The sequence below is a fragment of the Agelaius tricolor genome, unplaced genomic scaffold, assembly GCF_023055355.1.
Source record: "Agelaius tricolor isolate 1412-34295 unplaced genomic scaffold, bAgeTri1.0.p SCAF_13, whole genome shotgun sequence".
Lineage (NCBI taxonomy): Eukaryota > Metazoa > Chordata > Aves > Passeriformes > Icteridae > Agelaius > Agelaius tricolor.
The window spans coordinates 4,168,016-4,180,878 of record NW_027269273.1 but is presented as its reverse complement, the minus strand read 5'-3'; the positions used below and the strand labels follow the sequence as shown (position 1 = coordinate 4,180,878).

At 55.1% G+C, this 12,863-nt stretch overlaps 1 protein-coding gene across 3 annotated transcripts in view; it reads left to right on the top strand.

Moving 5' to 3' along the window:
* LOC139595391 (C-type lectin domain family 2 member D-related protein-like) overlaps positions 1-8,803 on the top strand; it is a 34,696-nt gene extending 25,893 nt beyond the window's left edge. The window contains exons 3-6 of one of the 3 annotated variants that reach the window (XM_071438492.1): positions 281-379; positions 482-663; positions 7,936-8,036; positions 8,127-8,803. In XM_071438492.1, coding sequence (XP_071294593.1) covers positions 281-379; positions 482-663; positions 7,936-8,036; positions 8,127-8,244 — 500 coding nt within the window. In that variant the 3' untranslated portion in view covers positions 8,245-8,803. Of the gene's footprint in view, positions 1-280; positions 380-481; positions 664-863; positions 965-1,054; positions 2,328-7,556; positions 7,736-7,935; positions 8,037-8,126 lie in introns of those variants that run through there. The other 2 variants (XM_071438494.1, XM_071438493.1) reach the window with 2 other exon arrangements.
* The last annotated feature ends 4,060 nt before the right edge of the window (positions 8,804-12,863 follow it).

Below are 12,863 nucleotides of genomic sequence, written 5' to 3'. Positions count from 1 at the left end.
AGGCCTGGTGCTCTGCTGGGCCCCATCAGTGGCTGGAAGCAAGAGCCCCAGCTGCCCCCAAGGCTGTGCAGTTCTCCTGCTGCAGCCTGTGCCCACAGCTGTGTCCCTGGCTGTGGCCACAGCTGTGTCCCTGGCTGTGGCCAGGCTCTTGGCTCTCTGGCTGCCAGCTGAGTGAGGCCCACACTGGCTCAGGGCTCCCTGCTCTGCTCCCTGGCCATGGGCTGAGCAGATTGCAGGCCCGGCTCTGCTTCTGGCAGCCAGCAGCTCTTTCCTGCTCCAGGTGAATGGATCAGGGGCCATCCCGTGGGCACGGCGGTGCTGATTCTGCTGCTCCTGGTGCTGGTGCTGGCTTTGGGGGTGGCCTTGGCTGTGCTGGCAGGTAAGGGAGGGGCAGCAGGCTGGGCCCAGCCCCTCGGGACAGAGCGGGCTCCCTGCTCCCTGCACAGGGCAATCCTCAGACCTTCTCCTCTTCCCTCTGCAGCACCACAGGTTCCAGTCACACCTGCGACACCTCTGTCACTTCTGGGCTGTCCCCATGACTGGGTTGGCTACAATGGGGTCTGCTACTACTTCTCACAGGATTACAGCACCTGGGATCAGGGTCAGGAACGGTGCTCCGAGCTCGGGGCCTCCCTGGCCATTGCCAAGGATGAGGAGGCCATGGTGAGTGAGGGGTTGCGGGCGGTGTGGGGTGGCTGAGGGCAGCCTGGGGGTGCTCCTGGGCCGGGCTCGGTGCTCGTAGGGCCGGGGCTGCAGCCCTGGGCCGGGGCCTTGCAGGGAAGGAGCCCCGGCGTGCGGGGGGAGCCCCGGGCCCGTGTCCCCCCGAGGGGCTGGGGCAGCTCCCACTCCTCTCTCCTGGGCAGGATTTGCTCTTCCGCCTCCGCGGGAACGTCGATTACTGGCTCGGGCTGCGCAGACGGGGCGAGCGCCTGCACTGGGGGGACGGCAGCAGCTACAGCTCCCGGTGAGTGCCGGGGAGCCGGGCAGGGCCTGGGGGCACAGGGGCACAAGGGCTGCCCCTGGCAGCCAGCGCTGCCTCTGCTCCTCCCCGCAGGGTTCCCGTCTTTGATAATTTCGGGTGTGCGTACCTGGCTGACAGGAGATTGAGGAGTGACAACTGCTCCAATGAGCGGCCGTATCTCTGCAGCAAGGCCCCAGCTCCCCTGTAACAGGGGCTGCAGAAAGGAGCTTCTCCACACTGGGCAGTGCCAGCTTCACCTCTGAGCCCAGCACAGCGCTGTCCTTCCTCAGCTGCACCCTGTGCCTTGCCCTTCCTCTCAGGGTCACCTCAGTGCCTCTTCATGCCCAGTGCCAATGCTGGGCTGGGGCTGCAAAGGAAAAGTCTCTGCAATCCATCCTGCCACCGGTGCTGCCTGCAGTGACTGCATTGCCCTCATGACACAACAAGCTCCAATGGGAAGTCCAGATGTCTCTGGGATCTTGGAAATTCTCACAAAGTGGCTTGAAGGTGATACTTGTGGACTGTCCTTGGCAGAGTTAGAACAGCTGACACGTGCTGAGGAGGAATCGCACTTTGGGCATCTGGCACCTGACTGTGGAGAAGAGTCTGTCAGCTGCTGGTGCTCTCTCTCTCTCTCTCTCTCTCTCTCTCTCTCAGCTTTGGAGGAGGACGGTCAGAGCTGCTGCTTGGGGAAGGGAATTCCCTGTCAATGCCATAATCCACCCAGAGCTGCTTCTCCTGCTGTGGGGTTGTGGGGTGAGCCTGTGCCTGTGAGAGCAGCCCCTGCAGGGGCACCTCGCTGTCACCCCTCGATCCGGAGGGCCCTGTCCCCCCTGCTCGGGTGCCCGGGACCCTGAGCTCACCTCTCCCTGCCCTGCTCAGACCCGGCTGCCGCTGCCCCTCGGGTGCTGCTCCGAGCTTTCGCTGCTCCAGAGCTGCGAGGGATGGATTTGGAAAGAATTTCTAAACTTTGATACAAAGCTCACACAGACTTGTACATCTGTATGCAAATATTGAGATCAGGTGTGTTGACTTAGGAAAGCTATGGAATAGAGACGATATTGTTGAGAGAGATTGGGATAGAAATATGTTTTAGTAAGTTTTAAAATATGGCTTTATAAAGAGTAGATATTTTAGAGAATTAGAACTATGAAAGATGCATTCTAATAGGACTATGTGAGGTACAAATAGAGGTGATTGGTGTTAGAAGTAACACTATTGTGTGTAAAAGCTAATAGCTGGACAAACATTTGTAAGGTATAGGAATTAGGAAACAAATTAGCTTTTAATAGAATAACGTTGAGTTTTATATGTTTATGCTTAATTCTTTATTGAGACTGATAATTAAATAAAATCTTTTATAACACTTCTCAGTTACCCCATCTTTATAGAAACTAAAAAAACAACAAAACAGTAGTTTCCTTATAAAAGACCCAATAATGTAACTATCTTTCAAGCAGTTAAAAATCCTCAAAATAATTTCTGTTCAGTGCTACTACAAAGAAACAAGATCCTAAAGAATTAATTCTTCTACAAAATGAAAAAAAAAAAACCATACCCAAACAGTCAAGACTTTTATCTACCTGCATCATGAGCTCACCTCGAACAGAAGCCAATATTGTCTCCTATTACACAACATCAAGCAAGCTTTAAAAAACATAATCCAGCACAAAATATCCAAGCAACCCAAAGGTATTTATAAAAGCCTTAAAGCTCCTTAAAGATCTAATTCTTATAATATTTCAAAGCCAAACCTAAAAATTTGCGTTCAAAAGTTCAATCTTAAGTTCAAAAGCAGTTTCCAGCTATAAATAACACTTCTGTGTTCACCCTCCGTCTGGGACCCAGTTAAACTCAAACTGTACAATACGTTTACCATAAACCAAAACCATACAACTACACATGCATTCCCTCCATACAAATGAGGTAATAATTAAGTTATTTAAACAAATTGCGAATCTTTCCAGTTGCCCATTGCCGTGTGCCAAGCCCGCCGCGTCCCCAGCCGTGTCTCCGAGCCCTCCCTCCCTCCAGCCGCGCCCAGGGGCCCCGCAAGCCCGAGCGGAGCCGCGGTGCCCCCGGCGCTGCCCCGCAGCCCCGCCGCTCTCCCGGCTGCAGCCCCCGCTGCCATCCCCAGCCCGCCCGGGATCCTCCAGCCCTGCCCGGCCGGGAGCGAGGGCAGCTCTGCCGAGCAAAAGGAGCGAGGCTGCTCTGCCAGCGCTGCAAAACCCGAGCTCTGACTGCCGCCAAAGAGAGGAACGAGAGAAAAACCCGGGATTTGACAACTCCTCCACAGGGAAATGAAGCGGGGCACGGACCCTGGTTCAGAGGAAGAGTTTAACCCGTTCCATCCCAGCCCCGTGAACACACAACGGGAACTGACTAATTGGGCTGACATTAGACCTAAACTCATGCAAGATAAAGATTTTAATTCAACATATAGAAAATCCTTGCTGTGCCAGTTCGATATAAAGAAAATAATGCTAATCCTTGGTGGGAGCCTATAGCACATTAGGATATTCAGAAATTGGGAAAAGCTTTTAAAGACAACAGCTTAAACTCCCAGTATTCAATAACGTGATGAGAAGTGGATATGATTCTTATCACCTCACACCTTCAGACTGCTGTAACATTTCATCTGTAATTTTAACAAACTCACAATATAGTTTGTGGGACTTGGAACAGCAAAAGCATCTTCACAGATCAGTGGAGAGCTCTGCTAGAAGCCCAAAGCCCAGCTAACAATCAGTCAATTAGCTAGAGATCCTCCAAACCATAGAGCTGAAGACCAAGCCGAACCCCTTCTAGAGCAGGAATAAGAGATATTAAAAATGCAGCCAGAAAGACTCTTTTAACTGTACAACTGCAAGAACCCATGAAAATGCCGATTCTCTGATTCAACAAGCCACAACCAAACCTCATCTTGCCTTTTTAGATCGCTTGGCACAAGCAGTTCAGAAGCAGTGTCCTAAGGAAACAGCACATCCTCACTGAATTAAAGCCTTGCCTTTACTAATGCAAACAATAAATGTCAAAGGGTTCTGCTACCAGAGCAGCCACCAACAGTGCCACCAATGCTCTCAGCTTGTGGTAACTCTGCACTCCACAGCACATCGTGACCATACAAGCTCCTGCACTGGGGGAACAACTTACAAAGTCCCAAGATTGGCTGGGAAATAAATTCCAAAGAGTTGTTGAGGCTCAAACCAAAACTATTGAAGAAACCCTCACCGCTTTCCAGGTAGAGCCCATTAAAGAGCCATTTTTAACTGTAAAAAAATAGTCATTTTTAAAAAGACAGTTCTGAAGCAGAGAAAAATACAAAATCACCTGATACTTACCCTCAGCACAAAAAAAGAGGCATTATACCGATCGCTGTCGCTCCAAATTTCACAGAACAGAGAAGCCTCTGTCGGGAACTTCAACAAGAGCTCACAGCGCCACCGTGACACAAAACAAAGAACGGCGGCTCCATCGCAAACGAACAGAGCAGATGCGATTTGTAAAATCACCAGAAATCTCCCGAGCAACCCCGAATTATTACCCCCCGGGGCACGATGCAAACTAACACCTTCTACATTACCATACCTCTAAACAAACTTTTGTCATCAGTTTCTGCCCGCAGGGGTCACTAGTACTTCACAACAGAGACAGGACATTTTCATTCTAAGCAGAGACAAAACCATCATTGTTAGATTTTCCGTTTTCCCAACTATTAGTTCAGTACATTTTAACCAAGAGCTGACAGCTTCAGCTCTTGCTTGCAGCACTCCAGCAGCAATTCAGCCCAAACCACTAAGAGCCATTACTGCTGCATTGCCAGTGACTGTAGCTAAGCAAGACATCCACGGAGAGCCTGTGCTTTTAACGAAGCAAACCGTGTACCAAGGCATGGCACCGAGAGCTTTAGCCCACAGCTGGTGGCCTCTGGGTGGGAGGTGTCCCCAGTGCAGAGCCAGAGCCCCCTCGCAGTGTGAGCAGGGCAGTGGAGCAGGGAATGTCCCAGCCGTGCTGGCCACGGGCACGGAGGGCGCTGCGATTCCTCCTGTGCTGCATCCCAGCCATTGAAATCTGAGAATCGGGGATAAAGTGGAGCCCAGGAAGGAGAGAACAGTGTCAAGAAGGTGCATTTTTAGGATTTGGCAGCCTACTGATTCCCTTGCTCTGATTTGTTTGATAATAAATTCAATTAAATTTGATTTCCCCATTCTGGGCCTGTTCTGCCCATGATGGGTGAGAGATCTCTGGCTGCCTTTCTTGAGAGCCCCGAGCCTTTCCTGCTGTGTTCTGTTGCCTGCCCAGGGCCAGGAGCAGAGGCACTGAGCGCTTTTGCTGGCCCCGGGCACCTGGCCCGGCCCAGCCCAGCCCGAGAATCCCTGCGAGAGTTCCCTGTTGAGAGCCCCAGGAGCGGCTTCCCCGGGCTGCGCTTCTTCTCCGGCCTCAGTGGCCTGGGGACTTTTGTCCTAGCACGGCTTTTGTGGGCACCGGAGCCTCGGTGCCCCCGCGGTGCGCCCCACGCTTTGCCGCCCCGCTCGCTCGCTCCTTTCCCTGCTGGTGGCGCTCGGGATCGCTGCCGTCAGCAACTGAGCCGAAACCCCGCCGGCACCGAGCCCACCTCTGACGGGGAGCGGTGGCACCAGCGGCAGCGCCCGCGGAGACGCACGGGTGAGAGTGCCGGGACCGGAGCGGCGGGCGGGTCATTGCGTTTGTCCCGTCCCGGAGCGGCGGCGGCATCTGGAGCCCGGCGAGGCGGCGGCGGAGCTCGGAGGCGGCTCCAGTCCAGGTGGGAGCCGCGGTCGGTGCTGCCCCAGCTCGGGGCTCGCTGCGGGCGGAGGGGCCGCGCTGAGGGCCGGGGGGGACATGGGGGAATTCGGCACAAGGAACTCGCCCGTTTTGGTGGCACCGGGCACCTGGCCAGGCTCACTCCAAGAATCCCTGCTGTCATTCACTGTTGAGAGCCCCAGGAGCGGCTTCCCCGGGGCTGCGGTTCTCGACCAGCTTCAACAGAGTGGGGCCCTTTTCCCTAGCAAGGTTTTTGCAGGACAGGAGTGACCTGACTGCTCTGCTGGCGTGGCTTCTGCTTCTGAATATGCCCCTGCCTCTGGCTCCCAATGGAGGCACCGGGAGTCGCTTTGGTACAAGAAAGCAAAAGGGCTCCCGTGATTTCCATGAAGCGCGCTGCCTTTCGAAGCCCGCTCGCTGCTCCCCTGTCCCCCACTCTTCACCCCGCCTCGCTGCTTTCCCGCACGCAGATCGGTCAAATGGGCCAAAAGCCGCTCCCGCATGGGCTCTGTGCTGAGGCACCAGCCCGAGTGCCCTGGGAGCGTGAGCGCAGAGCGGCACCAGCCCGAGTGCCCGCGGAGCCCGGCCGGGATGGGAGCGGCGGCGGGCGGAGCGTTCGGGTCATTCCCCAGCGGGGGCGGCACCCGGAGCCCGGCGAGGCTGCGGCGGAGCTCGGAGGCGGCTCCAGGCCAGGCGCCACCCGCGGTCGGTCCTGCCCCAGCTCCCGGAGGCTGCGCTTGTCTCCGCAGCTGCTGCCGCACCTCTGGGCAGCGGGGACAGCGCAGCCACGGCTGGCACCGCCCTCCTGAGCCCCCGCAGGGCCGGCACCAGCAGTGACCTCTCCCCGTGTCCCTTTCAGGGTGCCAGCAGCGCGGCTCTGAAGCTGTTCCCGAGGCCGAGCTCCCAAAGGATCTGCCAGCAGCACTCCTGATGTGTCAGAAGCAAAGTACTGATTGTTCCAGGCAGAGAGATGCCGGCTGTGAGCAGGAGGAGAGTGAACTCTGCTCCATTCGTGCAGTTGCGAATGAGCCCCAGCATCCCCAGTTCCACACCTGCCTGGGGCCCAAGAAGCCACCTGGCATAAGCAGGGGGATGCCACTTGTGAGTGTGCAGTGAGTGCAGATGTGGAGAATGGATTCTGCACCAGTGATGGGAGTGTGAGAGAGCCCCTGGCTCCCCAGGGCATATCAGGAACCAAGAATGAACACAAAAGGAACCGCAGAAGATTCCTGGGTGAGTGCAGGGCCACCCCTGTGGCCTCTAGGGTGGGGACAGTGTCCCCTCCCAAGGGCAGGGCTGGCAGGTGTGTGGCTGTTTCCCGATGTCTGGCAGAGGCCTGGTGCTCTGCTGGGCCCCATCAGTGGCTGGAAGCAAGAGCCCCAGCTGCCCCCAAGGCTGTGCAGTTCTCCTGCTGCAGCCTGTGGCCACTGCTGTGTCCCTGCCTGTGGCCACAGCTGTGTCCCTGCCTGTGGCCAGGCTCTTGGCTCTCTGGCTGCCAGCTGAGTGAGGCCCACACTGGCTCAGGGCTCCCTGCTCTGCTCCCTGGCCATGGGCTGAGCAGATTGCAGGCCCGGCTCTGCTTCTGGCAGCCAGCAGCTCTTTCCTGCTCCAGGTGAATGGATCAGGGGCCATCCCGTGGGCACGGCGGTGCTGATTCTGCTGCTCCTGGTGCTGGTGCTGGCGTTGGGGGTGGCCTTGGCTGTGCTGGCAGGTAAGGGAGGGGCAGCAGCCTGGGCCCAGCCCCTCGGGGCAGAGCGGGCTCCCTGCTCCCTGCACAGGGCAATCCTCAGACCTTCTCCTCCTCCCCCTGCAGCACCACAGGTTCCAGTCACACCTGCGACTCCTCTGTCACTTCTGGGCTGTCCCCGTGGCTGGGTTGGCTACAATGGGGTCTGCTACTACTTCTCACAGGATTACGGCACCTGGGAGCAGGGTCAGGAACGGTGCTCCGAGCTCGGGGCCTCCCTGGCCATTGCCAAGGATGAGGAAATGGTGAGTGAGGGGCTGCGGGCGGTGTGGGGTGGCTGAGGGCAGCCTGGGGGTGCTCCTGGGCCGGGCTCGGTGCTCGTAGGGCCGGGGCTGCAGCCCTGGGCTGGGGCCTTGCAGGGAAGGAGCCCCGGCGTGCGGAGGGAGCCCCGGGCCCGTGTCTCCCCGAGGGACCGGGGCAGCTCCCACTTCTCTCTCCTGGGCAGGATTTGCTCTTCCGCTTCCGCGGGAACGTCGATTACTGGCTCGGGCTGCGCAGACGGGGCGAGCGCCTGCACTGGGGGGACGGCAGCAGCTACAGCTCCCGGTGAGTGCCGGGGAGCCGGGCAGGGCCTGGGGGCACAGGGGCACAAGGGCTGCCCCTGGCAGCCAGCGCTGCCTCTGCTCCTCCCCGCAGGGTTCCTGTCCTCGGCAATTCCCAGTGCGTGTACCTGGCCGACGGGAAAAGGTTCAGGAGTGAGATGTGCTCAAGTAAGCGGCCGTATCTCTGCAGCAAGGCCCCAGCTCCCCTGTAACAGGGGCTGCAGAAAGGACCTTCTCCACACTGGGCAGTGCCAGCTTCACCTCTGAGCCCAGCACAGCGCTGTCCTTCCTCAGCTGCACCCTGTGCCTTGCCCTTCCTCTCAGGGTCACCTCAGTGCCTCTTCATGCCCAGTGCCAACACTGGGCTGGGGCTGCAAAGGAAAAGTCTCTGCAATCCATCCTGCCACCGGTGCTGCCTGCAGTGACTGCATTGCCCTCATGTGTGAGAAACATGGATTTCTATTTAAAATTTTTATGTAAGTTTATTAAGAGATAAAATCCCACATTTGGGTGCTCGCGTCTTTGCACACAGTTAACTTAAACGATTTTTTTTATATACTGTTACATTATAGGCCTATATGCATATTCATTATAGTTTATACATATCGAAACATTCATTTGAGTTAACATGTTCTTTTGCTTGGTTTAAACCTTTGACTTGTCTTCCTGCCATCTTCTCATTTAAATTAATATATTTTATTTTTTCTTTTGGTTCTGTCTTATATTTTCACTCCCTGATAACGACGGTCAATAAATGTTTTTGTTCGGTTCCCTGGTTTCTGTTTCTGTTATCTCGTGTTTCAGATAGGATAGTCCCTGAATTTGGGAAGTCACTATATTATTTTACCTCATTTTCTGAGTTAGTTACATGAGAAAATGATTCCAAATTTCAGTCTCTATTATGCTATGGTCTAACATAGTATCTTTTACACCACTATTTTTAAAAGCTATAGGGTGCATAGATAAATTGACAGGTTATATTGTATCAAAAGCAGTAATTGCAATTTGTACTGTATCAGGATTTTTGTGATCAATAATTACTTGCAAAACAACAGTTAATACATAAGTGTGGAAGCCAATACCTATATTTGTTATTTATAATATTATACAGCAATCTCAAATGGGAAATCCAAATTGCCCTGGGCTCCTGGAAATCATCACAAACTGGCCTGAAGGTGACACTTCTGGACTGTGCTTGGAAAGTGTGAGAAACTACCCTCACTCTTAAAATTTTAAAGGTTTATTAAATCTTAACAACAAAAGATACAACAATGGACTGAATACGGAAAAATTACAGCGCTGGGAGTCTCTGGGACTGTCAGCCACATACTCGTTTACAAAATGGATGCTCTGCCTTTTATACCCTCAGCCCCTCCCAAAGTTTTGTCAGTCAGCTCCTTCTCTGCCCTCCCCAGGTGGAGATCACTTCCTTACACCTTGATTGGAGCTCAGGTGTTGTCCTGTGGCCCCTCCTGGTAATGAGCCGGCCCTCCCCAAATGCCCTGACAGTTTGCCAGTGCCTGTTCCCTGCTTGGCTGCAGACTGGGAGGATAAATGCTGGGATGAGCATCTCACCTCTCCGAGCATCCAGACCCCATCGAGCCCCTGGACCTAAACCAGCCCAAAGCCTCTCTTACCTTTTGCTGCTCTCAGGAGGGAAAAGCAAAGCAGGCACAAGCATCCCCAAGCTGCCTGTGGATGCATGGTGGGCTCCAGGAGCCGGGAGGGAGGCAGGGAAGGGAGGAGGGTGGGAGAGAGGGACCCCACAGCAAAAGTGCCGAGATCAGCAGTGCCGGGCGGTGGGGCCCGACCTTCTCCCTGTCCCCGCCTTGCCCAAGAAAAGGCAAATAATTAAACCTTTGTACCAACCCCCAGCAGCCACGGAGGGTCTGGAAATCAGCTGAGGTTCGCCAAAGGCTGGCGGGAGGGGAGGAAAGCTGGGAGAAAAAGAGCAGCCAGAAGCATTGAGGGGAGGAGGAATTGCCTGTTTGTCCTGATACGGGACGGGGATGCTCAGAAAGCTGCTCTGTCTTTTGGAGATCTCTCTCTTCCCATCACAGGATAGAAGACAGTTCCTTTCAAAAGAAAAGACCCAGAAGCGGGAAGGGGGAAAGAGCTTTTCCATCCTTTTAGCTGGAGACTGGGATTTGCAGCCTGGAGGCTCAAGTTACTTAAAGGGCCAGGCTGGAGGGTACGGGGAGCATGGCTTCCCCCAGAAAGAAACGGGAAAGGGCTTGGGAAATCCATCTCTAAACCCCTCGGCCCAGCAACCATACAGTATTTTTATTAGTGCATGAACCTTCTGATTGCTGAGTTTAATTGTTTCCTGAAGACACCGCAGTAAGGGGTGGTGATGCAGCTCGGGGTCCTGGGAAGGCTTTGTGCTAAAAAGAATGGGGGGTGGAAGAGGGGGGCACTGCATGTGTCATTCTGGAAGTGATCTGCATATCGCAGTGGGATCTTACAATGGCACATAAAGAGGCTCCTTGCAAGGGAAGCCCTTTAAAACCAGGGACAGCGGCGTTTGCCCTCAATTTTAACCTTGAGATGATGAAAATGGGGCTCTTTCCCTTGATTCAAACCCATGGAACAGCACCCTAAAGGTATTCTCCTTCCATTTAAACATGAAAATAATGGAAAACTGTGATTCCCAGCCAACTGAAACACTGAAAATCACGATGCTGTGTTTTCCTTCAACTGAGACCCTTCAAATCGTAGGTGAAGTGGGATCCTCCACAATTCAAACTCAGACAATTACGGAAAAGGCGTTGCTTCCCTCAGTTTAATCCCCTTTTGTCCTTGTAACCTCCCTTTTTTGGGGACAGTGGGGAGGGACTGGAGGCACTTCCCCCTCCTCACTGGTCACACCCGGGGCTGCTGCACACCCCTTAGAGGGTGGGGGGAAGCTCCATTTAGTGCCGGGAAGGAGCGGGGAAGCTCTGGGGCGGAGAATCCCGTTGGGAAGCCGGGGTTTGGGCCGGCTGCAGTGTCCGAGCTCCGGGGAGGTGCCGGGGAGCTGGGGGAGCCAGCCCATGGCCATGAGTGAGGAACGCAGGGGGAACAAAATGAAATGGAACAGAATGAAATGCAATAGAAGAGTGTTGAAAATTGCAATGCAAGATGTTTTCTATTCCCATCTGTATGGCAGATTATCTTTGTCAAGTGGGCAGTTTGCCTGATCTCTCTCTTTGAGTGACCACATTCACACCTCCCTGGGAGGGGACATCTGCTGATAACAGCTATTGAATGTCCCTGCATGGCTGATAAGAACTGTAACATCCCATTGGGAGATGTGAACCCAGAGGGAGGAGCCAAGCATTGCTACCCGGATATAATCCAGAGGTTTGGAGACACCAGCACGGCTTCTCCACGGGATTCCCCAGAGGAACAGCAGCTGCCTCTCCTTCCCCTGGATCTTCAGAGGCAGAATCCATCCTTCTCTACAGGACCCCCTGCTCCAGCAGAACCAGCCCTGACACTGCAGGAGGGCTGCAGCCACAATTCCAATGGGACTGCTGCCAACACCCTGACCCACAGGGTGTCAGGCTGGGTTCTGACTCTGTCAGTGTTGTTCTAGTGCACTGCATTGTTTATTTTATCTTTTTTTTTTCTTCCCTATTAAAGAATTCTTATTCTTGCTCCCATATTTTCGCCTGAGAGCCCCTTAATTTCAAATTTATAACAATTCGGAGGGGTGGGGAGGGTTCACATTCTCCATTTCAGGGGAGGCTCCTGCTTTCCTTAGCAGACTCCTGGCTTTCCAAACCAAGACAAAGAGCCGTGCCTAGGGAGGGTCTCCGTGTCACTGAAAGAGCTGCACCAAGGGACCGTCGTGGCGCTGAAAGAACGGCACGGGAAAGGCTGGCAGGTGTGAAGGGAATAAAACACAGAGAATGGTGTAAAGTGTCACAAAGGTCCTGCACCACCAGCCCTGGCTGCTGCCCCATGTCATTGAAAGAGCCGCACCGAGGGACCATCGGGGTGGCAGTGGCACTGAAAGAGCGGCATGGGAAAGGCTGGCATTACACAGAGAATGGTGTCAAGTGTCACCAAGGTCCTGCACCAGCCCTGGCTGCTGCCCTGTGTCATTGAAAGAGTTTCCAGCCCTGATGGATCCGGCGGGTGCGGCACAGGCAGTGCCTGGAGCTTTTGCCATCCCCAGGGATAAACTGAGCCCAGCCCGGCAGCGACTTCCGCACTGGCCCAAGGGATGGGGGCTACAGTCCTATCTCTTAGAGATCAGGATCAGCATTTTGGTCTTTTTACCATTTTAGGGGGCTGAGGGTTTTTCTTCTCTCGCAGCAGCTCCTTGTCTTTCCCCTGTGGGCAGCAGCCCCGTATGCCGGTTTTCCTTCGTCTGGACACAAACCCCCGCTGTCCCCAGCCTCTGGGTCCCCTCCCCAGGGTGACTCTCCCCCCCCCGGTCGCTGTCGGGCTGTGGCGGGGGCAGGAAGCTCCGGCCCCGCCGCCAGCTCGCACCACACCGGGCCGGCAGCAGCGGGCAGAGATGCTTTGGCTTCCTGTCCCCTCCCCCGTGTCCCCAGCCCGGTGCCACCACCCCCGTGTCCCCATCCTGTGTCCCCTGGACTCTGCTGTCGCATGGAGGACGAGGACGGCTACGTGATCTTAGAGCGAGGGGACAAGCGGGGCTCTGCGGGGAGATGCCCACCCCAGCAGGGTGCAGGTACTGGGGGTCGTGTCCACTGGGCCCCCCCGATCTTTGGGGGAGAGGAACTGAAGGGGGGTGGTTGCCGGCTGAAGGCACTCAGGAGTCACCAAGAGCTGCCCAGGGTGGGGAAACTGAGGCATGTCTTAAGAGAGGCAGGTCTGG